General features: G+C 40.9%; 1 protein-coding gene across 2 annotated transcripts in view; it reads left to right on the plus strand.

Moving 5' to 3' along the window:
- FLNC (filamin C) overlaps window positions 1-26794 on the plus strand; it is an 86602-nt gene that overhangs the window by 24441 nt on the left and 35367 nt on the right. For both annotated transcript variants that reach the window (XM_073579216.1, XM_073579217.1), the window contains exons 2-4: window positions 17154-17402; window positions 19439-19536; window positions 24328-24478. In XM_073579216.1, the coding sequence (XP_073435317.1) occupies window positions 17154-17402; window positions 19439-19536; window positions 24328-24478 (498 nt within the window). The remainder of the gene's footprint in view (window positions 1-17153; window positions 17403-19438; window positions 19537-24327; window positions 24479-26794) is intronic.

Raw genomic sequence — 26794 nt, forward strand, 5'->3', positions numbered from 1 at the left:
TAGAACCCAGGACTCCAGCACTGCAAAGCTACAGTGCTAGCCACTGAGCCACCCCGGCAACAGTGCTAACCACTGAGCCACCATATAACACTTATCTAGTGCTTTTATGGTGTTTTAAAACTAAGGGGACATTTTAACTGCAAAACAATCATAAACGAGGCAGTGATAAAACACTCATTCCACGACTATCTTGCTGTGTAAACAGGTTGCTGATCATTCATTGAACAAGAAAAATGCTTGTAGATCAGGTGAAGTATCTGTTGTGCAGCACAAAAGATGAGTAATCTCAGCGGTGCATCGTCCTAGATAACTAGGACTCACACTACCGAGAACAACGGCAGCCTATGTCCACTTAACTATCTACTACAGGTCGCTCAGTGCACATTGTGTACCTTGGTCTGCCTATGTAAACAGGCATGTAAACCACCACCGATTGGCGGTCCTATCATGCTGCTGGTCGGTGTGTGTAAACAGACCCTTAGTCTAGAAGTTGGCTGCGTGTTAGCCTAGAAGTTGGCCGTGCCACCACTGCACCATCTGACTTTGCCCTTAGAGACATACTGCAGCTGACAAATTTCCATTAAAATGACTCTCCTGCAAAATGTTGTTACATAGTGTTCATGAGAAGTTTAGAGCAAAGTACTCAAATAAAAAGTCTCAGTATCGATTATTTTGCTTTACATTGCAAATCACTATAGATGCATTTCAAGGCTTTTGAAATCTAAACCAGATGTAAATACTTATGTCCCCCCCCAAAAAAAATTGAGAAAAGTATTCAAGCAGTGATACCTTTATTGGCTAACCAGAGAAATTATATTTGCAAGCAAGCTTTCAGGGCTCAAAAGTCCCCTTCATCAGGCTAGATTACAAGTGAATTACTGAGAAGCGATGGCAACATTTAAATAGAAATTACAACAGGACATGAGGTGATACAGGCCAAGGTTATTAAATTACGGTTTTTGTTACACATGTAAAGGAGGTGGCAGTGTCCTATTAGAGATCTGAAGACCTTCTTGTGGAGGTGTGAACTGTGTCCATGTAATGAGTCATGAATCCAGGTGTCAAATTCAGTCCTGTTGTTAGAGAATGAAACATACAGTTGTGGCCAAAAGTATTGACACCCCTGCAATTTTGACAGATAATACTCAGTTTCTTCCTGAAAATGATTGCAAACACAAATTCTTTGGTATTATTATCTTCATTTAATTTGTCTTAAATGAAAAAACACAAAAGAGAATGAAGCAAGAAGCAAAACATTGGATCATTTCACACAAAACTCCCAAAATGGGCCAGACAAAAGTATTGGCACCTTCAGCCTTATACTTGGTTGCACAACCTTTAGCCAAAATAACTGTGACCAACCGCTTCCGGTAACCATCAATGAGTTTCTTACAATGCTCTGCTGGAATTTTAGACCATTCTTCTTTGGCAAAGTGCTCCAGGTCCCTGATATTAGAAGGGTGCCTTCTCCAAACTGCCATTTTAGATCTCTCCACTGGTGTTCTATGGGATTCAGGTCTGGACTCATTGCTGGCCACCTTAGAAGTCTCCGGTGCTTTCTCTCAAACCATTTTCTAGTGCTTTTTGAAGTGTGTTTTGGGTCATTGTCCTGCTGGAAGACCCATGACCTCTGAGGGAGACCCAGCTTTTTCACACTGGGCCCTACATTATGCTGCAAAATTTGTTGGTAGTCTTCAGACTTCATAATGCCATGCACACGGTCAAGCAGTCCAGTGCCAGAGGCAGCAAAGCAACCCCAAAACATCAGGGAACCTCTGCCATGTTTGACTATAGGGACCGTGTTCTTTTCTTTGAATGCCTCTTTTTTTCTCCTGTAAACTCTATGTTGATGCCTTTGCCCAAAAAGATCTACTTTTGTCTCATCTGACCAGAGAACATTCTTCCAAAATGTTTTAGGCTTTTTCAGGTAAGTTTTGGCAAACTCCAGCCTGGCTTTTTTATGTCTCGGGGTAAGAAGTGGGGTCTTCCTGGGTCTCCTACCATACAGTCCCTTTTCATTCCGACGCCGACGGATAGTACGGGTTGACACTGTTGTACCCTCGGACTGCAGGGCAGCTTGAACTTGTTTGGAAGTTAGTCGAGGTTCTTTATCCAACATCTGCACAATCTTGCGCTGAAATCTCTTGTCAATTTTTCTTTTCCGTCCACATCTAGGGGGTTAGCCACAGTGCCATGGGCTTTAAACTTCTTGACGACACTGCGCACGGTAGACACAGGAACATTCGGGTCTTTGGAGATGGACTTGAGCCTTGAGATTGCTCATGCTTCCTCACAATTTGGTTTCTCAAGTCCTCAGACAGTTCTTTGGTCTTCTTTCTTTTCTCCATGCTCAATGTGGTACACACAAGGACACAGGACAGAGGTTGAGTCAACTTTAATCCATGTCAACTGGCTGCAAGTGTGATTTAGTTATTGCCAACACCTGTTAGGTGCCACAGGTAAGTTACAGGTGCTGTTAATTACACAAATTAGAGAAGCATCACATGATTTTTCGAACAGTGCCAATACTTTTGTCCACCCTCCTTTTTATGTTTGGTGTGGAACTATATCCAATTTGGCTTTATACAATTCTTTTTGTGTTTTTTCATTTAAGACAAATTAAATGAAGATAATAATACCAAAGAATTTGTGTTTGCAATCATTTTCAGGAAGAAACTGAGTATTATCTGACAAAATTGCAGGGGTGTCAATACTTCTGGCCACAACTGTATTTATAAATTTATTCTCCCAAATCTTCCTTTCTCTGTCACTATTAAAATGACCTTTCAATATTAGGACTTTTAGATCTGCCAAGCTGTGTCCAGGTCTAGAGAAGTGTATTCCTACAGGTGTGTCCAGCTCATTTTTTATCGTATGTCTATGCAGATTCATCCTTGTTTGTAGTTTTTGCTTTGTTTCTCCTATGTATGTCCCTGCATTGCACCTTGTACATTGTATCATGTACACCACATTGGAGGATGTACATGAAAAATAGTCCATGATCTTATAGTCTTGATTTGTGTTGGGTATATGGGGACTTTATCTGTTGGTGATATGTGGGGGCAGGTCTTGCATTTCTTACTGTTACAGGGGACTGTGCCTCTGTCTCTGATTGTGATGCGAGGGCACTTCTGACAAGGATATTCCTTAGGTTGGGAGGCTGTTTGTAGGAGTGCAGTGGCAGTTCTGGGAATATTGCTTTCAGTCTGTGGTCTCTGGAATATGGGTTGGAGGTCAGCGCCAATTTTCCTTAAAATGTTCATGTGAGGGTTGTACGTGACCACAAGCGGCACCCAGTTGTTATCCTACTTCTGTTTGTAATCCAGGAGGCTGCTTCTTGGGATTCTTGTAGCTCTGTTGATTTGTTCATCAATTACAAGTGGTGTAGGAATGTTTTCCTAAGTGATAGTAGTTGTAGTTTTCTATCCTTGTTGTCTGAACAGATCCGAATGTACATTAGAGCTTGACTGTAGATTATTGATTTTTTTGTGTGTCTCGGATGTAAGCTGTTCCATCTCAGGTATGCCGGACGTCCTGTGGGTTTATGGTAAATGGTCGTTTGTACGGTATTGTCTTTGATGTACAGTATATAGTTGTGTCTAGAAAATGGATTTGGGATTTTGAAAAGTTGATGGTGAGCTTGATGGTTGGGTGGAACTTGTTGAAGTTTTTGTGGAAGGTAAGCAGGTCTTCCTTTGAGCCTTTCCAGATTATTAGTAGGTCATCAATGTAGCAGAAGTATGCTAGAGGTTTGATAGTGCAGGATGCCAAAAAGTCTTGTTCTAGTTTAGCCATAAACAGGTTAGCATACTGTGGTGACATTTTGCTTCCCATGGCGCTGCCCATGCACTGTTGGTATATATTGTTTCCAAAGGAAAAATAGTAATGGTGGAGCACAAACCTGATGAATTGCAAGGCTGGTTCCGTGGCCAGATTGTTTTTTTGGAGGAAATATTTGCATGCAGCAATCCCATCTCTGTGAGGAATGTTGGAGTATAGGGACTATACATCCATGGTGGCCAATATTGTATCCTCTGGAAGTGGACCTAGTGCTGACAATTTGCAGAGAATGTCTGTGGTGTCCTGGATGTAGCTGGGTGTTTGCCTCACCAAGGGTTTCAAAATGTTCTCCACCCAGCCAGAGATATTCTCAGTTAATGTTCCAATACCAGAGATGATGGGTCTCCCTGGATTACCTTCTTTGTGTATTTTAGGTAACATGTAGAAGGTACCTATTTGGGGGTTGTCTGGTATTAGGTCCAGTAGGGAGGATGACATAGAGTCAAACCCATAGATGATCTTTGTTAATTCCTATTTGCATTTTTTGGTGGGATCTTCCTGAAGGGGAGTGTAGTATTTTTTGTCCAGGAGTTGTCTGTCTGCTTCCTGGATGTAATCTGTCTTGTTCATAATTACTACAGCTCCCCCTTTACGTGCTGGTTTAATGATTATATTGTTATTGGTTTTTAAGGATTTTATGGCTCTTCTTTCCTCCATGCTGATATTGTGTGGTATTTTGAGGTGTTTGTCCAAAATGTCAGACTTTACTTTTTTGCGGAAACAGTCTATATAGTGGTCCAGAGTTTGGTTGTGCCCAGGTTGTGGGGTCCAGTGTGTCTTCTTTTTCTTTTTTGATGTGTCTGTCTCACTGATTTGTGGATTATCTGTGTGGTCATGGAAGAATTCTTTTAGCCTTAATCTGCGGAAGAATTCCTCAATATCACTGCAGAATTGAGCTGTGTCAAACTGTTTAGTGGGACAGAATGTTAGACCCTTTGCTAGAACTTTCATTTCTGCCATATTTGGCTCATACAAAATCTAAACCAAATGTTGAACGCTTGATTTTATCACTAGCGTGCGTGGTTGCTTCTATTTTGCAACATACAGTACTTGACATTTAAAAACAAATATCTCAATATATAATAGTACTAGTGTTTACGGCACAACTAATTATAATAAATAACATAACATTGTGACAGATTGCTCCCCAATAATGCAGGGAAAAGTGGAATGGGCTGGTCTTGGCATCCTGGGACACAGCTGCCACGGTGATCCTGTCCTCATACTTTTGAGGCTGCTCATGGGGATGAAAAAGTCTATGTCAGTGACACAGCAAATAGCAAAGAGTGTTCGAGAAAGGCAGGCTTGGAAAGACCCTGAGTTCAAGTACTGTAACTCAAGAACAATTTAGTTAGTAAGAGTAATATATTACCTTACAACTAGTGATGAGCGAGTATACTCGTTGCTCAGGTTTTCCCGAGCATGCTCAGGTGATCCACGAGTATTTTGGCGTGCTCGGAGATTTAGTTTCTGTCAACGTAGCTGCATGATTTGAGGCTGCTAGACAGTCTGAATACATGTGGGGATTTCCTAACAAACAGGTAGCCCCCACGTGTATTCAGGCTGTCTAGCAGCCGCAAATCATGCAGCTACGGGGACACAAACTAAATCTTCGAGTACGCCAGAATACTAGGAGACCACCCGAGCATACTCGGGAAATCTCGAGTAATGAGTGTACTCGCTCATCACTAATTACAACCTATTAAAAGCAACAAAGATTACTCTATCATACACATAGAATAAAGAACATGTGTATGGAATTCTAATTAAAAGATAACTGTGATGAGAACGGCAGAATCTTGTTCTATTTACACATTGTTGATTCACTATAGAATATAAGACCTGCAATTATTATTCAAAGCTAGCCAAGTAGAAACTCTTCTATTTAAAAAAATACTCATATCATGTTTAACAAATAGATAAGATTCATAAAAAATACATAATCCAAAAGAATCATCGACACAGTCTAAACTGTACAGCTTTATCAGACAATATGTACAAAAAAATCCAGCATCATTTTCCAGTAGATAATAGTATGACAAAATAACTGGTATTAATATGGAATCAATTTATTACACAACAAAGACCATAATAAGGGACAGTGATTAATATAAAGGTAAATCCAAATGATACAAAACCTATATATTACAACCACTAATGCAGCTATTATGTAACACGCTTGTCGCATAATTGTAAAATCTTCCAAATTAAGTTTTTACTAGCTTAAGTAGGTCATAGATATAGTAATAAAAGTTTTACTGTTATCTACTTGTATTCAGCACACTTACTAATTGCTGCCTTAGCATGCGGAAAATATAACATTGGGTTCTTGCCAAAGCGGCAACTAGTTGAATACAATATGATAGCCTCCTCTGTGGCATGCACAGAAGAGAAGGGGGAATCAAAATAAGCAGGACAGAAAGGCTTAGAATATTCTACCCTTGACAGTTGCCCTTGGACCAGTTACTCGCCCTGTTTGATAGCAATAAAGTTTGACGAAGTAACTTCTGCAACAGGTGTCACATAGCACATGGGACCAAGCAGGGCTGGACCCCCATAAAAGATACAGTTTGTTACTTATTCCACCCTTCCTCATAGCACTGATGTTTCCTTTGCTGAAGCTTCTTTGTCTCTAACATGTTCATCTTGCACAATGATTGCTACGCAGCAACTAAACTCATTTTACTAAAGTTCTTATCAATCAGCAAATAATGCAAGACTTCCATGATCTTCTTATGCTCAGTGTATTCAGAAGATGCCACACCAGTACTTCCATCTCTGCACCCTAAAGCCCCCATACATGTTAGATCGCTGCCAACTGAACGATAATTCGATTGCTCAACTATCTTTTTCATCCCTGCCACCTTTCCATCGCTCCTGCATAACTCTATAAGGCCTCCTTCACATGTCAGTGTTTGTAGTATGTGTGATATGTGTTTTTTTTCATGGATGCCACAGGTACCCAGCATAACCTATGCTGCTACAGACATGTCCGTGTATTTACATTGGCCATGTGTCTGTGTGAACCACGCAGAGTCTGTTTTTTACCAGCAGCATGAATGTTGAGAACCAGTACAAGTCCATGGATGTGTAAAAATACGTACAGCACACAGGTGGTATCAGTGTACTGTCAGTGTACTGTACATGTTTGATATTGCAACGTATAAGAGAAGCTTTGTAATTTCATTTTTTTTCCATGCCAGAAAAACAAAGATGACACCGCTACTGTTTTTTCTGGTACTGGTTTTATAGGGACGTGTGAAGGAGGCCTAAGTGAGCTGCTGCCGGACTTTTCTTGAGATGGCTTAGTCTTCGAGAACAAAGGGATCAGTAGTTCGAAATTGGACATGATTTACTCACCAACAAGCAACTGAAAAACATTCCACTGTCAGCCGAACCCGTCAATATCGATGATCTTGGCCAAAAATAGTCTTGTGTGTGTGTGAAAACTTTAAGGGTGTGTGCCCACGTAAGCATTTTTTTCACGTTTTTTAAAGTGTTTTTACCGGCAAAAACTCTGAAATAACGCTTACAAGAAGCATCCTATTCATTTGAATGAATTCCGCACTTTTTGTGCATATTGATGCGTTGTTTTTTGTCGCGAAAAAAAGTGCATCGCGGTAAAAAACGCAGCATGCTCATTAATTTTGCGGAAAAATCCGCATTTCTATATTCTATGAGACTGGGGATGCTCCGGAAAAAATCGCGGCAAAAATCGCGGAAAAAAACATGCGTTTCCTGGGAAGGAGTCTGTTTTTTGTCAGGAATTTTCTGCATATGTGGGTACATAGCCTAAAAGTTGATGGTTGTGCGATGTGGCAGCAGGAGAAGTGGTTGACAACAAGAGAGAAACAATCTCGCTGTTGGAAAATCACATAATTATGAAGGTCAGGAACCTGGATTAGTCCTAACAAAAACTTGAAGCCATAACTATGCTGATTGCTGCTTCACATGAAAGCTTTATTAGGTGCCTGATATTGGGAAATCTTCCATTACCTTTCAGGAACTGTCATTTAGCCTTTTCCTGATTTTGCTGTCTTCAGTTGTGTGTCTGTCTGTCCCGCAGCAGGCGATTCTAGCCCAAGCACATAGCTGCTTTTGTGTCACCTGTTGCTGGAGTAAATAGATCCCTCAGCACTTGGACATGACTGCACCGTCATACTGTTATAAATATCCATGCAGCAGTTACAATAAGAATTATCGACATTATTACACTGTACATAAGAAATAGTATATCAGATGTAGAGATGAGGGGATCTGTTCACCCCATTCAAGATTTGCTGATATATGAAATGGTTTGATAACTGAAAAACAAGTATTGGCAAACATGTAAATTTATACAATTCTAAAAGAAAATGGCACAAAGTTTGTTGGATATGTCTTAATCAAGCAAATGAATGATAGATTTCTACCTCCAATTGTATTCCCAGTGTGTAGTCATTTTCTTGCGAGAGTTGAAGCTACCTAGATGGTGAAGCTTCCTACAGAAAATCATCTGACTGCTGTCATTAGTGCATCAGTGACAAGTGACATATCTCACAGCTGTGTAGCCCTCCTCAAAAAGAACAACTGTGCTCCTGCCCAACAAGAGTATAGTCTCAAAACTTATGACTACTTCGTGGGCTTCCATTTGATTTTCCAGACACAAGTTTGGTTTCTACTGTTCATATGTGCCATTGGAATCATCTAGTGCATGGTCTTGTATATGCTGCCCTATAGGTTGTATAGCCATTATTGTTTTGTCCTTTTTGCTAAGTGAGGAGCAGGAAAAGCAATGGGGAGATGGATTTTTGCTCCAGGGCAGGTGGTGTGGTGTTGCTAGCTCAGTGACAGGTGGCATCCACTTGGTCCAGCCACTACAACAGTTGGTCCTGATTCCCCAGCAAGAAACAGCTGAGAACATGAAAGCCCGCAGATCAGGAGATCTGGAGTCACAACAGCATTCCTTTATTATGGCAGCTGTCTCCAGACAGTCCTTTACCTTTTGGAGTGAATGTGTTACATTTGTGCATCGCAAGGTATCTATACACTACTTTCTCCCAGAGTTATCTCATGGGTCTAATGGTGTTTTAATATATTAGAATGCATCAAATGTGTTATCTACAGGTGAGGATATTATTCAAACATGTACATGTATACACTGTCACGCTCGTGCCCTGGCTGATTGGCGCAAACCGGGGGGTTGTGGCTCCCACTGTGCCACAGACCAGACTACCCTGGAAGGGGCTTGACTAAGACAGCTGCCTTGGTCTTCTCTGGAGCCTCCAATGGTGAGGTCAGGGTTGTGCAGCAGGCAGCTGCCAGGTGCCACTCCAGGGTGGTGTCTGGCTGTGACTGCTGATCCCACTCGGGGACAGGACACTTGGTCAGGTGTGAGTGACAGGCAGGCAGGTGGGCACGGCAGGCATGGCTAGTACCCAGGCAGGCATGGCTTGGAGACACAGGGCAAGCGGGCATGGCTTGGAGACACAGGGCAAGCAGGCACGGCTTGGAGACACAGGGCAAGCAGGCACGGCTTTGAGACACAGGGCAAGCAGGCATGGCTTGGAGACACAGGGCAAGCAGGCATGGCTTGGAGACACAGGGCAAGCAGGCACGTCTTGGAGACACAGGGCAGGTAGGTGTGGTGTACGAAGGAACAGGTAGGGGCCTGTTCACACAGCAGGAGCGGGTACTGGCTGGAAGGAAAGGAATATGGAGGAACAGGTAGGGTCCTGTTCAAATAGGAGGTGCAGGTGCGGGTATGGATAGGAGAAAGTGGAATATGACAAAGCAGGAGTGTGGAGTAGGCAGAGCCGCAGGAGTGCAGAGCAGGTGGAGCTTGCAAGATTGAGGAGCAGGCGGAGCTTACAAGAGTGTGGAGCAGGTGGAGCTTGCAAAAGTGCGGAGCAGGCGGTGCTTGCAAGAGGGCGGAGCAGGCGGAGCTTGCAAGAGTGCAGAGTACAGACAGGGAGGACACAGGGAAAGACACAGCAGGGAAAGGAATCACAGACAATGAGACTGACAAACAGAGGTAGGACAGAGTTCAGACAGGGAAACAGTACAAGACAATATACAGGGACCGAAGGATACAGGAACCAGGATATACTGCCTCCTGGAGGGCGGGCAGAGAAGTACTAGGCAAAGTACAGAGACAAAGCTAGGACAAGACAGAGACCAGGATATTCACCTCCTGGCGGGCAGCCAGAGTGTATTAGACAAAGCTAGGAGTAAAGCCTCTCAAAGAAGGCGAGACATAGGACAGGGCCTGGCTTACTCATCAGCAGCAAGGAGCTAACTGAGTTTAGACATTGCACAAGCAATGTTCCAGTGGATGGGGCAGGCCTAAATAGTCGCGGGCTCTAGGTAATTGGTCAGGGACACATTAGCCAGGTGCACCCTGACTCCATAAGAAGTAGAGAGTTCAGGCGCCGCCCCCCTATACACACAGTCAGGAAACATGAACACAGCAGACAGGAGGAAAGGCAAGGAGCTGGCAGTAAACAGAATTCACAGCAAGACCTGGAGCAGTGAGCAAGTTGGTGAGTGGGGGATGGGAGGCCATTCAGCGATGCCAGCAGAGTTGTTACATACACATTGGTGGGAACATACTAAAATAACCATAGAAGTCTCTAGAGATCTAGTTGTATGCCATCACTCCTTACAGTTGTGGCCAAAAGTATTGACACCCCTGCAATTTTGTCAGATAATACTCAGTTTCTTCCTGAAAATGATTGCAAACACAAATTCTTTGGTATTATTATCTTCATTTAATTTGTCTTAAATGAAAAAACACAAAAGAGATTGAAGCAAAAAGCTAAACATTGATCATTTCACGCAAAACTCCAAAAATGGGCCAAACAAAAGTATTGGCACCCTCAGCCTAATACTTGGTTGCACAACCTTTAGCCAAAATAACTGCGACCAACCGCTTCCGGTAACCATCAATGAGTTTCTTACAATGCTCTGCTGGAATTTTAGACCATTCTTCTTTGGCAAACTGCTCCAGGTCCCTGATATTAGAAGGGTGCCTTCTCCAAACTGCCATTTTTAGATCTCTACACAGGTGTTCTATGGGATTCAGGTCTGAACTCATTGCTGGCCACCTTAGAAGTCTCCAGTGCTTTCTCTCAAACCATTTTCTAGTGCGTTTTGAAGTGTGTTTTTGGTCATTGTCCTGCTGGAAGACCCATGAACTCTGAGGGAGACCCATCTTTCTCACACTGGGCCCTACATTATGCTGCAAAATTTGTTGGTAGTCTTCAGACTTCATAATGCCATGCACACGGTCAAGCAGTCCAGTGCCAGAGGCAGCAAAGCAACCCCAAAACATCAGGGAACTTCCGCCATGTATGACTGTAGGGACCGTGTTCTTTTCTTTGAATGCCTCTTTTTTTCTCCTGTAAACTCTATGTTGATGCCTTTGCCCAAAAAGATCTACTTTTATCTCATCTGACCAGAGAACATTCTTCCAAAATGTTTTAGGCTTTTTCAGGTAAGTTTTGGCAAACTCCAGCCTGGCTTTTTTATGTCTTGGGGTAAGAAGTGGGGTCTTCCTGGGTCTCCTACCATACAGTCCCTTTTCATTCAGACGCCGACAGATAGTACGGGTTGACACTGTTGTACCCTCGGACTGCAGGGCAGCTTGAACTTGTTTGGATGTTAGTTGAGGTTCTTTATCCAACATCCACACAATCTTGCGTTGAATTCTCTTGTCAATTTTTCTTTTCCGTCTACATCTAAGGAGGTTAGCCACAGTGCCATGGGCTTTAAACTTCTTGATGACACTGCGCACGGTAAACACAGGAACATTCAGGTCTTTGGAGATGGACTTGTAGCCTTGAGATTGCTCATGCTTCCTCACAATTTGGTTTCTCAAGTCCTCAGATAGTTCTTTGGTCTTCTTTCTTTTCTCCATGCTCAATGTGGTACACACAAGGACACAGGACAGAGGTTGAGTCAACTTTAATCCATGTCAACTGGCTGCAAGTGTAATTTAGTTATTGCCAACACCTGTTAGGTGCCACAGGTAAGTTACAGGCGCTGTTAATTACACAAAAGAGAAGCATCACATGATTTTTCGAACAGTGCCAATACTTTTGTCCATCCTCTTTTTTATGTTTGGTGTGGAATTATATCCAATTTGGCTTTAGGACAATTCTTTTTGTGTTTTTTCATTTAAGACAAATTAAATGAAGATAATAATACCAAAGAATTTGTGTTTGCAATCATTTTCAGGAAGAAACTGAGTAATATCTGACACAATTGCAGGGGTGTCAATACTTTTGGCCACAACTGTATGTATGCCTAATATGTTCTAAAAAGTATTGTCACCATCCCATAGGACACAAAAATGCTATGCCAAAGGTGTACCATTTGGCTTCAGTTAGACACGTGTGTTTGATTATCTAAATGACAACTCTGCTGACTTTTTAAAATTCTCACTTCGGTGGCAATCAGCTGTATCTGTGTAATGAGTTCCATACTCACCGGTTGCAGTCCTCTGCAGTTTTCAGTGACGCTTCAGTGGCATATGACCACATTGTAACCTGCCTTATCACACAGTGTGTCCTGTGTGGAGTCGAGGTCACTTTTTACATTTTCTCAATGCAAGTCTATGATTTTCAATACAAGGTTACAGAGGTAGGTTGTGAGTCTCATAGACTTGCTTTGACAAAGTGGATTATCCAGCAAGTTACAAAGTGGTGACTGGTAAGGGTACCGTTAAACCTAGCGATGCACCAGCGATCCCGACCAGCGATATGACGCGGTCAGGATCGCTGGTACATCGCTAGGTGGTCGCTAGTGAGCTGCCACACAGGCAGATCTCACCAGCGACATCGCTGGGGACGGGGGTTGCTACATACCTGTCAGACGCGGCGATCCTGCGCCCTCTGCCCGGCTCCACGAATGGTCCAGGAGCTGAGCTTCTCGCGCGATCAGCGATAACCAGCGGGGGAGCCGGTCGGAGGTAAGTATCACATGCAGCGATATCGCTAGCAATATCGCTGCAACGTCACAAAATCGGTGACTTTACAGCGATATTGCTAGCGATATCGCAGTGTGTAACGGGGGCTTAAGTATAATGCTAAACTTATTACACATTCTCATCTGATTGCTATCAAAGGGAGAAATAAAAAATGCCACTTCAGTGGTCCTTTATGTAACATATTTAGATATCTGAAAGCACAATAGATATTTCTATATTACTTTAAACAATTTTTCAAACCTCCGAAGACAAATCAGTGTTATCATAAAATTGTTCTGAGCATGTGATAGACAAGCATTAGTGTGGAATTTTCTATAAGCCTGGTAGTTGCGCCATTGCTGTCCTGCTAAGCAAAGTCATTTACAGGCAGATATACAGTGTTGCTAGAGCATTTTATAAAAATCAACAGTTCAGGCATGCTGTTGATGTAGCTCAACAGAAGGGAAAGTACATTTACAACACATCCTGTAATTTCCCTCACTTTTCCAGCCTTAGTACAGCTGACAGATACTGTTATATCACCCCACATCTTACTTTCCTCTCTTTATATTCCTGCCCATTCTCTTTTCCTTTTTAGTTTATGGAAATATTGAGAGGAGATGTGAAAGGAGAGGATACATACAAGCAATGCACATAAGTGTGCACACCTTTACTTGTAACATATTTAGACTGCCTTACGCTATATTGTCAAAGTTTGTGGGTTGTAAGTGGACTGTTTGTTCCCTTTGCTAAAACCAACATGTCTATTATTATGTATGAATTATATTTATGCAAAAGATTGAGTGCATTAATTCATAATAATAATAATATATCAATTATAATTCTACAGTTTGCATGTTGGCAATGAAGCGATGGCTGGGGGACCACCACAATGCAGGGAGACTACGGTACACAAGATGAGGTGCAAACAACAAAGGGTTAATTTATTTACAGGCAAGGAATGCAGTGTTAGGAAAGTGTAAACAGGGGTATGCAATGACATAAAACAATTTACAAAAGTGATATTCTCTAGCTGGGCCGTACAAATGGCATGGTGCACCAACTATTACAGTTCAGTGTATATTTCAAAAGGCAAAACAATACAATAAAGCACAGTATGCTGCTACTCTAACTATAGCCTGACTGGCCGCTGCTACTCCGGCCGCACGACTACCATGCTCTGTCTATTGCAGCCTATCCTAAGCCTTAAACATGTGTGCACACGGGGTTAACACTCAGGGTAAAGTTGGTGTCCAGTTCCTTCCTGGGGGCCCCCTGCAGTTCTCTGCAAGATGATGCGATGTCCTCCCTGGCAGCTCTGTGCAACGTGGTCTTGTCCTTGTGTGACGATTCCGAACCTGCTCCTAGAAACGGTGAACGCCTTCTTCTGAATTCCTTCCTTGTAGATCTTCGTGGCTCCTCACAGTATCACAGGAAAACCACCTTCGTTATCCTCAGAAGGGTATAAACAATCCTACAAGTTCAGTCAGTTCGAAGCTGCACGCTTTTCTCCTCATTGGTCTCCTGCAGACTCCCAGCTCCAAACACTCACTGGGAAAACAGCCCCTCCCCTCTCCATAGCAGGAAGAGCAAACCAAAGCAGACTTTTGAAGGGTAGAATAGCATGTACCATTGCATCAGCCAAGGGGGTGCTGTGTCTTAAAGGGGCAGTGTGTCTCTGCTGTCCATAGCAATGTCAGCCCCTTATAGCAACATTGTCTTTTCATGTGCCGTTAAGGTTTTACTGATTTATTAATCTAATTGACAATTAAGGTTCCATCGGATTACCTTTTCTAATAAGCAGAACGACTTAGTACAGAATGCTATTCTGCATAATAGAAGCAATGGAAACCCAATGAAAATAATCCATGATGTGAAGAAAGCGAAAAATAAATAATAGCAGCAAATTACACTTTAAAATTATATGTAAGACTCTTACTGCTATATGTTAAAGAAGTTGCCCACTACTTGGACAACTCCTTGTCATACCTCACGCTTGTTCCCGATAAAATACAAAATCTTATACTCACCTCCTGTGCAGGCACTGTTCCCGCGGTGTCAGCACTCGCTCTCTCCAGGGCTCTAGTGCGGCTATTTGGACTTGTGAAGCCAGTGCCCAATCAACGCTGGCATCACTGTCCCTGTCTTCAGACAAATTGAACATGAAGATGAAGTCTGGCTGCAGCTGATCCCTGACTTCATCTTCATGTTGAATATGTCTGAAGTTGGTGACAGTGATGCCAGCCTTGATTGGGCGCCGGGTCATGTGTCACAACAACCACATGAGAGCGAGTGCTGACACCATGGGAATGGTGGCCGACACAGGAGGTGAGTATAGGTTTTTTTTTATTTCATCGGGGCCAAGTGTGGGGTATGAGAAGGGGTTGTCCTAGTAGTGGACAACCCCTTTAAACTCTTAACCAGGGCTATGGAGTCAGAGTTGTGGAGTCAGTGTCCATTTTGGTGTCGGAATAAAATGGACCGACTCCAACTCCTAAACTATATAATAAATTGGGTTCAGTAGTTCAGTGCTGTAAATAATAATAATAATAATAATTTTTATTTATATAGCGCCAACATATTCCGCAGCACTTTACAATTAAATGTTTTAATAATAATTTGGTAAAGTTATGCAATTTCCTATAAATGTCTGTTCTAGTCCTGATCTAAGGATCTTGGCTTTTAGTTGAGATGAATCTGAGCTGCACTTTATGTTCATGCTCAGTAGTGAGGCTGTGCTGTGGAGTTGGAGTTGTGAAGTCAGAGTTGGAGTCGGAAGTCAAGGAAATTGAGGAGTTGAATTCAAAGTTGGAGTGGGTGGTTTGGCTTACCGACTCCACAATCCTGCTCTTAACTACCTAGTCAGTGACATGTGTGTGAGTGAAGAACTTTTGCTAGTGGATTATATCATATTGTGCATCATGGTCTCATGTACCAAAACTAGTGGAAACCAAAATTAGCACAATTCTCTATAGCAGTAAGTTATAGTCCTGCTTTCTTTTTTACTGTGCATGATAGAAATCAAAAGAAATCACTTGATTAATTGCTCTTAAAGAACCTCTCATCCCTAGTTGTTGTGCACACTGCTCAATGACCTCCAAAATAAATTACTAACCTTCCTTCTGTATTAAGGTATCATATCATAAATATATAAAGTCCAAAAATAATTAAAATCCAAACTGTCCAGATAGATAATCTCTTTACTAAAGTTACTCAATAGTCATAAATAATCCATTCATCTAATGATTTGGGTGTACAGTGGAGCAGGGTGTGTACCAAGGAACACTCAAGATATACCGTAGATGTGAAGTATATTCATTGAGAAAATTCATTGCACGTGATTCATCCAAAGTTGATGTTATTAACCTATTAATTAACCAAGCAACCAGTCTGGTTAAAGAGTCAAGCTGGTGTTTTTGAAAGGATTATAAAATGTTTTTGCAATGTTTTTTATGAATTGATGGTCTTCTATAATAAATGGTTCCTTGCTTATACACAATACAATCTCTCTGTGCATTATGATACAATGATCCCCATTATTACTATATTAATTTGTGCTGGAGTCACCATTGTTAATATTCTTATTCTCATATTAAATTAGAAAAATTATTAAAAATCCTCTCTGCTTACTGCTCATTTTCTAAGTTACGGACAGACTTATGATGCAGTTTATTAAGGCTTTCATCTATAGAGCTTATGCTGCTCTTAAGCTGGCAAGATTTGTGAATCTGGCCAGTTGTCAGTGCCACTGCGCTCCTTCAATGCTGCAGAGACAAAACAGCCTGAAAGGGCAGCATTGGAGAAAGGAGTCTTTGGGCCAGCGTTGCAACAGTGCTGGTGGTCCAAACTCTCAATTAGATGCTCAACTATAATGACAAGCAAGAAGATAGGAGCCAGGGAAGTCATGCAATCCTAAAAAGTGAACACGAGACAACCAGAATAAAAATATTATAAACTGACCTAAGTATACCAGTAAATTACCGTAATATTAAAACTAAGCTTAAAAGAATAGAAAGTACATAAGATTTAGTACATAAATAAAGACTAAATGGAAATTTGAATACAATACTTATTATTATCAATGTTAATTTCCTTTTTTCTCCTCTTTGTTTCGCTATAAAGATTATAAAATATGCTATACAGCAAAAAAATGGTCCATTTTAGACCATGTGTAAAATGTTCTGTGTACATAGGTCCTCTTATGCCCTGCACTTTATCTGGCATTGTGATTTTATTAGTACCATCATATAGTGAAATTATAGCATTTCTAAGGATTACTATATATTCCTAATATTGAAATTTGCATATATTGATTTCCATGTGAGCAATAAAATTCATGTTTTTTCCATTCTCCTTTTATTTGCAGATTCAAAAGCAATCGTGGATGGAAACCTCAAGCTGATCCTGGGTCTTATCTGGACACTCATTCTGCACTACTCTATCTCTATGCCTATGTGGGAAGATGAAGATGAAGAAGATGTCAAGAAGCAAACACCAAAGCAAAGACTTTTGGGATGGATTCAGAACAAGATACCACAGCTACCCATCACTAACTTCCATAGGGACTGGCAGGATGGAAAGGCATTGGGTGCACTGGTGGATAACTGCGCACCAGGTAAGTAAAGGGTACTTAAAGGACATGCCCACTACTGGTCAACCCCAGCTTAATCACTTGAGAACCCCCAATTAAAATAAAAACAGTGGATACTCACTTCCTGCAGCGGCACTGTTCCAGCGATGTCAATGCTGTTGTTCCCGGAGGAGACGTGACTTGCTGTGTTGGTTGCAGGTTGCAGACAATGAGCAGTTGCTTGTCAGCACAGACATCCGTCCTGATAGACTATTGATGAGCTGCCGTTCATTGGCTAAAGCTGGCACGCGACACAACAAGTCACATCACCACTGGGAACAGACGTCTCTGGAATGGCACAACTGCAGGAGGTGAGTATACCCTGTTTTTATTTTAATTGGGGTCCTGAAATGATTAAGCTTGGGTTGTCCTGTAGTGAACAAGTCCTTTAATTTGGGTAAATACTAATAATACAATTTAGTTCTAATTGGAGTCAAAGCAACATCTATATTTTAGATGGTCTCGGTCATAAACAGGTTAACAAGTATAATTTAAAGAGCGCTCTCCAACCCACGGCCAATCATGATCCTTGTGATCTGCATCAAAGTATTAAGTCATAGAAAGAAATATTCCTAGATATCCCTGGGACATCTCCTCCCTCAGAATAGTTTGTAATGGGGAACAACAAGCAGCTATGTGTGCTTCTGCTTTATTTCAGTATTTCTCTTATTTATGCACACATACTAATACTACTGTATCATAGACATAATAGAATATGAATGGCCTTGTCACAATCACTTCTGCCAGTGTGTTACAACAATAAATGTAGTCAGTGGATAATTTGAAATGTGTGGGCCCCAAAGCAAATCTCCAACAGGGCCCCTAATTATTATGGGTCTTATTAGTATCTTAAAAGTATTGGCTTCCTCTTATGTGCCAAAGGGACCTTTTGAGCCCCCCTAGGCTTCAGGGCCTGGGTGTGTCTACAACCCCTGCGACTATTATAGTTACGCCCCTGAATATAGTATTACTTTACTCTTTTATGATCAGTCATTGTTTGCAGAAATCAAATGGAAATGTATTCTAAACACCAAAACCAAAAAATCAAATGGCTAAACAATCACATCCTGATGCATCTGGATTCAATCATACTATACATATCTCTCTTGCTTTGCAATGAATTTTATTTTTATACTTTAGATAAATCCTATACCAGAGTATAGATTTCTTACCTAAGCTTAGCCAAGCTTTTGCATTGGGTCAAACCTGTAAATTCATGAATAAGGTGTCAGTGTAGGTGGTGGTCTGGTGAGGTTAAATGGTCATTTCTGTTTAGGCACAGAACAGTTTTCAGTGTAACCGTATGCTACTGCCTGCTGCCTTCCATGACAAGGGAGAAATGCAGTGGTAACATTATCCAGTTTAGCTTCCTGTCCGCCTGCCAAAGAGAAGGCGGGTGGAGGACAGAAGTGTGCAATCTCATATAAGGCAAGAGGCAGAGACTATACTGCAGTTTACACAGTCGCTTACAAAGTGGATAAGCCAAGTCACATGGAGACAATTCAGCTCCACATTCCCTTCCAGCACATTATATGATTTGCAGATTCCCAAAAATTTCTTATTATTTATTTTCTTATATTTTACAGCAACATTGTGTTTAATTTATTACATGAGACACACATTTACAGACTGCTTTTGCTTTGCTTCTGATGAGCACACTATTTTACTCCAATCTAGTTTTCAAACTTCACCCATTAGTTCCATAAGTTGCCCATGAAGTTTCTTCTATTGTATTATTCCAGCTTATTTTTCATTGGGTTTGGTCCCAATCAGAAAGGGCATCCCCATTGTTAATGTCAGTGGTCTTAGATGGCCATTTACTCATATGGATAGTCTACAGTGATATGAATAGATTTTACCGACAATCATTTTTACCCATAAATGTCAGCAATGACAGTCAACTTGGAGTAGTGAAGTCCTGGTATGTGCTAAGTGTATGGATCAATCTACAAATGTATTATAACAGTGACAGTAATAGAAACTGTATCCTGAGAAGTAAAACTGCACCCTTTTTTATACAGGTCTCTGCCCAGACTGGGAGGCATGGGACCCCAACCAGCCTGTGGAGAATGCAAGGGAGGCAATGCAGCAAGCAGATGACTGGCTCGGAGTACCACAGGTGAGATACAGGTCTTTATTTAAGAACCTTAGAGGTCAATTCGTCATTGCCTTTTCACCTTTTTCCTGGAGTAAAAATAGTTTGTATTTTTTTTTATTTGGCACCTTATACAGTGGGGCAAAAAAGTATTTAGTCAGTCAGCAATAGTGCAAGTTCCACCACTTAAAAAGATGAGAGGCGTCTGTAATTTACATCATAGGTAGACCTCAACTATGGGAGACAAACTGAGAAAAAAAAATCCAGAAAATCACATTGTCTGGTTTTTTTTTTCATTTTATTTGCATATTATGGTGGAAAATAAGTATTTGGTCAGAAACAAAATTTCATCTCAATACTTTGTGATATATCCTTTGTTGGCAATGACAGAGGTCAAACGTTTTCTGTAAGTCTTCACAAGGTTGCCACACACTGTTGTTGGTATGTTGGCCCATTCCTCCATGCAGATCTCCTGTAGAGCAGTGATGTTTTTGGCTTTTCGCTTGGCAACACGGACTTTCAACTCCCTCCAAAGGTTTTCTATAGGGTTGAGATCTGGAGACTGGCTAGGCCACTCCAGGACCTTGAAATGCTTCTTACGAAGCCACTCCTTCGTTGCCCTGGCGGTGTGCTTTGGATCATTGTCATGTTGAAAGACCCAGCCACGTTTCATCTTCAATGCCCTTGCTGATGGAAGGAGGTTTGCACTCAAAATCTCACGATACATGGCCCCATTCATTCTTTCATGTACCCGGATCAGTCGTCCTGGCCCCTTTGCAGAGAAACAGCCCCAAAGCATGATGTTTCCACCACCATGCTTTACAGTAGGTATGGTGTTTGATGGATGCAACTCAGTATTCTTTTTCCTCCAAACACAACAAGTTGTGTTTCTACCAAACAGTTCCAGTTTGGTTTCATCAGACCATAGGACATTCTCCCAAAACTCCTCTGGATCATCCAAATGCTCTCTAGCAAACTTCAGATGGGCCCGGACATGTACGGGCTTAAGCAGTGGGACACGTCTGGCACTGCAGGATCTGAGTCCATGGTGGCGTAGTGTGTTACTTATGGTAGGCCTTGTTACATTGGTCCCAGCTCTCTGCAGTTCATTCACTAGGTCCCCCCGCGTGGTTCTGGGATTTTTGCTCACCGTTCTTGTGATCATTCTGACCCCACGGGGTGGGATTTTGCATGGAGCACCAGATCGAGGGAGATTATCAGTGGTCTTGTATGTATTCCATTTTTTAATTATTGCTCCCACAGTTGATTTCTTCACTCCAAGCTGGTTGGCTATTGCAGATTCAGTCTTCCCAGCCTGGTGCAGGGCGACAATTTTGTTTCTGGTGTCCTTTGACAGCTCTTTGGTCTTCACCATAGTGGAGTTTGGAGTCAGACTGTTTGAGGGTGTGCACAGGTGTCTTTTTATACTGATAACAAGTTTAAACAGGTGCCATTACTACAGGTAATGAGTGGAGGAAAGAGGAGACTCTTAAAGATGAAGTTACAGGTCTGTGAGAGCCAGAAATCTTGATTGCTTGTTTCTGACCAAATACTTATTTTCCACCATAATATGCAAATAAAATGAAAAAAAAACAGACAATGTGATTTTCTGGATTTTTTTTTCTCAGTTTGTCTCCCATATTTGAGGTCTACCTATGATGTAAATTACAGACGCCTCTCATCTTTTTAAGTGGTGGAACTTGCACTATTGCTGACTGACTAAATACTTTTTTGCCCCACTGTACATTATTCAAGTTGCACCTTTTCAAGTTAATTGTACTTGTTGCATTTTTTTGTTTTGCATTATGGGTATGGCTTTAGTTATCCAATTTTTTTAGCCTAATTCATCAAATTTGACCTTAAGAAGTGTCACAAAATTTTTCTGCAATTTCACTCCAGTACCCTAGTCGAGAACAAAATATGATTTTTCTTTTGAGCACTTGAAGACCAATGTACCACATTTGAATTCTTATTGAAAGGATAATGCAACTTTTTATTCTAAAAAAGCACGCAAAAGAGACAAAAACAAACATTGTTGAATTTGCAAAAAGACATAACAAAAACATAAAATAAAATAAAAAAACAAAGTCAAATGATGAATCAGGGCGGTAAAGTTTTCAGAATGAATTCCCATGAAATATAAAATAGAATATATTTTCTTTATATAATTTGAATACAACTCTACAGTTTGTATGTATTGTGGTCATAAAAAGGGAACAATTACAGAGGTTGATTGATCCATTTACATAACCTTTATTGTCCAGTAGGCTGCCAGTTCCTACATTAGTTATAAGCCCATGTTACACATGGTGACTAACCCCCATCACAGCAGAATTGTGAAATCAATGGATGTCAGTTACTGGCTATACCTAATATTACAATAATTTGGAATTGATTCCTTTAGTCCAGCACAGATATCTATAATTAGAAGGTGTCATTGGATATGATTAGTGATGAGTGAGTGTGCCCGTTACTCAAGTTTTCTGAGCATGCTCGGGTGATCTCCGAGTATTTTGGGTGTGCTCGGAGATTATGTTTTTGTCCCCAGAGCTACATGATTTGCAACTGCTAGACAGCCTGAATACATGCAGGGATTGCCTGTTTGTTAGGGAATTCCCACATGTATTCACACCCCCTAGCAGCCGCAAATCATGCAGCTGCAGGGACCGAAACATAATCTCCGAGCACATCCAAATACTTGGAGAACTCCCGAGCATGCTTGGAAAACTTGAGTAACGAGCACACTCGCTCATCACTAGATATGATCTCATCTCCTTGCATGGGCACTTAAAGGAAAAAAAGAACAAAAATAACTAGGACTGTAGATAAATTAACAATAGATGTACAAAGAAGATCGAGACATAAAGTCAACAAAATTTTAATTTATAAAATGAGATGCAGGAGAACAATGGTAAGATATAGAAGAATATGGAATGATAGGGACAAGTAAGAAGTAAATCTTTGATTGGATCATTTTCCAATATGCCTGATTCCTACAAATACCAGGAGGCTATGAGTCTCTTTTCCTCTCCCAGTCCCAGTCATGACAAAAGTAGTCTAAACAAATGGCCTGTATGTCTACTGTCAGGGCTTTATACAGTTTTGGTGTGTCTGGCCAAGTTAGCTTACAAGAACCTAGTTGAGGTATTGGGTTAAACTTCGATATGACCTTACCGCCTTTTTGAACACCAGACTTAATGAAGAGTATGCTAGAGGAAGATGCGAAATTTAATTATTAGCTGAATATGTCACACATTTCAGTTGCTGTGCGTCACGGAAAGAAATGCATGCCTGTAAGGGACTAATGTATAGTTCTGTTGTAATTTATGCTATTTTTGTGGCTATTTTACGACTGAAAAATGACAAAAGCTACAAAATTTTGCAATATTTCATGAAGTTTTACATCAGAAAATTGGCATACAGACATACGTCCTTATAAAGCATACACAGCCTTATGTCTGCAACAATTAATTTGAATTCGGTAGACAATACGAGGGGCGATCCAAAAGTAATGATAATCAATAATAAACACTGAACATAGTCAAAAAATTTTTTTATTTTTCTACATAGTCTCCTAACAAGTCTATAGATTTAGTCCATCTCTTTTCTCAACTTAGAATTCCCTTCGAAAAAAATTCTTGATCTTGACCCTCAAAAAACTCCCCAACAGCGGTTATCACGTCGCTATTGTCAAATTTCTTGCCCCGGAGGTGTTCCTTGAGCCAAGTAAAGAGAAAGAAGTCACTGGGGGCTAGATCTCGCGAATAGGGGGGGTGTTCCACCAGTTCAAAGCCCGCTTCTTGAATGGTAGCCATGGCAACTGCAGCTTTGTGAGCCGGTGCGTTATCTTGGTGAAACAGCACTCCAGCCTGCAGTTTGCCGCGCCTTTTCTCCTTGATAGCCTCCCGCAATCTTCTTATTTGTTTTGCGTAGTAGGAGCCCGTAATAGTGGCTCCCTTCTCCAAATAGTCCACCATAATAATTCCTTCAGCGTCCCAAAAAATGGACGCCATAACCTTCCCTGCTGAGCTTGACACTTTGAATTTCTTCGGCGTCGGTTCGTCGGCTCGTTTCCATGTCATCGATTGTTGTTTAGTTTCGGGATCAAAGTGGTGGATCCAGGTCTCATCCATGGTCAAAAAACATGACAAAAAATTCTCCTTGTCTGCTTGGAACTTTTCGAGATTTGCTATTGAAATGTCAACTCGTTTCTTCCTTTGCTCGTCGGTTAACATTTTTGGCACCCAACGCGCGGAGACCTTTCTCATATGCAATTCTTTTGCAAGGATTCTTTGAATACTGCCATACGAGATCCCTGTGACCTCAGCTACATGCCTGATAGTCACTCTTCGATCTGCCAACACAACTTCTTCAACTTTTTTCACGTTTTCTTCATTGAGGGACGTGGATGGGCGTCCTTCGCGATGTTCATCTTCCATCGATGTTCTTCTCATCTTAAATTCCTTGGCCCAGCGTGCAACTGTGGAATATGGAGGAGAAGAGTCCCCCAATGTTTCCACCAAGTCGCTGTGTAAGTCTTTGGTAGACATTTTTTCAAGCAGCGGTATTTGATGACAGCTCTAAGCTCGTTTTTTTCCATTTTGATGTTCACTCCTTGGCAGTTCATATTCAAATGAATGTAGCTCCCAGGAATCGTGGCCTATTTAAGTGATTTTTTTTCCTGGACTAGTGGGTACCTAAGAGAGAAGAAAACATTTTATTTTAATTTCTGTGTGCAATAGAAATAACCGATTATCATTACTTTTGGATCGCCCCTCGTATATATTATATGTTAATACTCTCTTTGTATTGTAGGTTATCGCCCCTGAAGAGATTGTGGATCCCAACGTAGATGAACACTCAGTCATGACCTACCTGTCCCAATTCCCCAAGGCAAAGCTAAAGCCTGGTGCACCTCTTCGTTCTAAACAGCTGCATCCCAAGAAAGCCATTGCTTATGGGCCAGGTATGGGAATTGTGTGATATTAAAACTTCTCTGAATTCTGTAATAAGTAGCATATTATATTCAAAGAATATGGAAAAGATTAAAAAGGTTTCCTTAATTACTCATAGTAGAAGTTTATTTTTAGGTCACTTTTGGAAATGGATCCCTTGTGTTAGAGGAAAGGGTTAAAGTGGGAGATCAGGTAGCCCCCGCAGTTCCCTTTCTGCTGGCTCTCTTAGTGTAACACGATGTTTGGGTGATCTCATGCTCTCAATCCGCTCTGCTCCATCTCTACTTGGCAACATCACGATTCTTACAATATGTTGATCTGTAGCTAAACTGCCTGCTACAAAAACTCCAAATTGTGGACAATTAGGAGAAAGGCAAGACTAACACACCAGCTCCAGTATGGCCTTTTTGAGTTCCAGCATCTTCATGCTTCTGTAATGTCCATGAAATATCGTGAGGTACAAATAGAAGTTAAAGCTGGTCATAACGCCGTGTTCTTCTGCATGTAAGAATTGGGTAATCCTGATTATTAGTTGTATCACTATTGATCAGTAAAACAAACAACATTATAGGAAACATAACCAGAAGTCAACAAGAAAGTGTTTTTGTTAGCTATTTCACAAAAAATGTAAAGAGTTTTACCATTCTTTTTTAAAGGGAATGTATAATAAAATAGACTTTTTTAAATCAGGCTTTTGTAATAATGTTTAACCTTTTTCTCAAATCACAATCTGTATTAAAAAGAAAAAAAAAATAGAAATAGCAATAGCAATTTTCACACTGATTGCTGGGAATATTTTAAACACATACTTCCTGTTTTTTACTCAAGACTTTTCAGCCTCATCATCATCATCACAGACAGGATTACAATGACAGGTAATACAGAGCTGATGACACAGGATCCACCATTCACAGTCGGTCATGTCGCAGCTCTCCCTCCCTTTACAATGACCTTTGCTCAAGCTCATTAGATACTTCAATGCAAAAGAAAGGGTCAGAGTCAGTTGCTGCTAATGTACATGTTGATGTCGTGAAGTCTAACATTGTCCCACTGGTCAGTGTGAAAATTGCAAGATTTTCTATTTTTTGAACACAGACAATGAGCTGAAAATGACAATTTAAAACATTTAAAAAAAAATGCATTTGACATAAAAACTGATTTATAGACAGTAGGTCATTTTCTGATGAGACATTCCCTTAGTGAGGTGATGCTTTTAAGTAATAAACAGAAGCCAAGAATTAATTCTGCTCTAGTGCTGCCTCGCCAATGGCTTACACCAGGCAGGAAGACATTATGCCATGACCCCAATGATCTGACCACTGAGGCCACTGGGTGTCCACAGTGTCAGGATACTTCTCGTCTAGTGCAGATCGTTAGTGCAGCAGCACTGGTTTAGGGGATGGAAATTCCGTGGTTAGTATGATTCTTTTAAATTTATTAGTACGTATGGTTTAACTTTTAAAGAAGAGCGAAACAATACTACTTGGAGTCTTATCCCTTGTTTTGCTATACTAATTTAGATGTACTATAGTAAAGCATTGCTATGCACCAGTATTTTCGGATTTACATATAGATAGTCCCAGAAGGGGAAAGAACCGGTCAATCTATACAAATGAGGTAGGTATAGGTATAAAATATTAAGGTGCTAATATCTGCTAAAGTGTAACCAAATTAAGCTCTTATAAATGGTTAGTTTTGCACAATATATGGGATCCTGTCAACACAGCATAAGGAGGTCCATGTGACCAATACAGTGAATATATTACTAGTGTACCAACCTAGATGACAGAACATTACCCTAAGCAAATGTAGTGAAAATCTAAATAGAAGAATCAGTGCAAGGTACAATACCTAAAGCAGAAGCAGGAGCACTGGAGTAGGATAGACCACGCTTTCCCCTCACCCCAGCGCACGTTTCATAGTAGCTTCTTCTGGGGGCTGAATTGTGTGTTTATATTATGATATGAAATGCCAGCTCATTACTCTGTGGACAAGATTTGATAAATTACACCAGTATTTTCATATTCACAAGTAGTAATCTATCAACATCTTTATTTTGTTTGATTTTATTGTTAGTCAAAGAAGCAGCTTCATGGAGGATGATATGGATCTAAAATATAGACATGACTGAAATATATATGTACCCTGGGTCCCTGTTAGTTTGGGACAATCTGTGAGAATAAAAAACATGCAATCCTTTAAGTTCTACCATATTACAAAGATATTTTCCTCTCCTTCTAGAGAATAAGTCATCTTATGGAAGCCCTCATAAGGTCCCATTAATGAAGTCCTTGTTCTGCCATGTGTTCTGTTGGCAACTGACTAGA

Source organism: Dendrobates tinctorius, unplaced genomic scaffold (genome assembly GCF_039654945.1).
Source record: "Dendrobates tinctorius isolate UK_male_01 unplaced genomic scaffold, ASM3965494v1 ptg000062l, whole genome shotgun sequence".
NCBI classification, from domain to species: domain Eukaryota; kingdom Metazoa; phylum Chordata; class Amphibia; order Anura; family Dendrobatidae; genus Dendrobates; species Dendrobates tinctorius.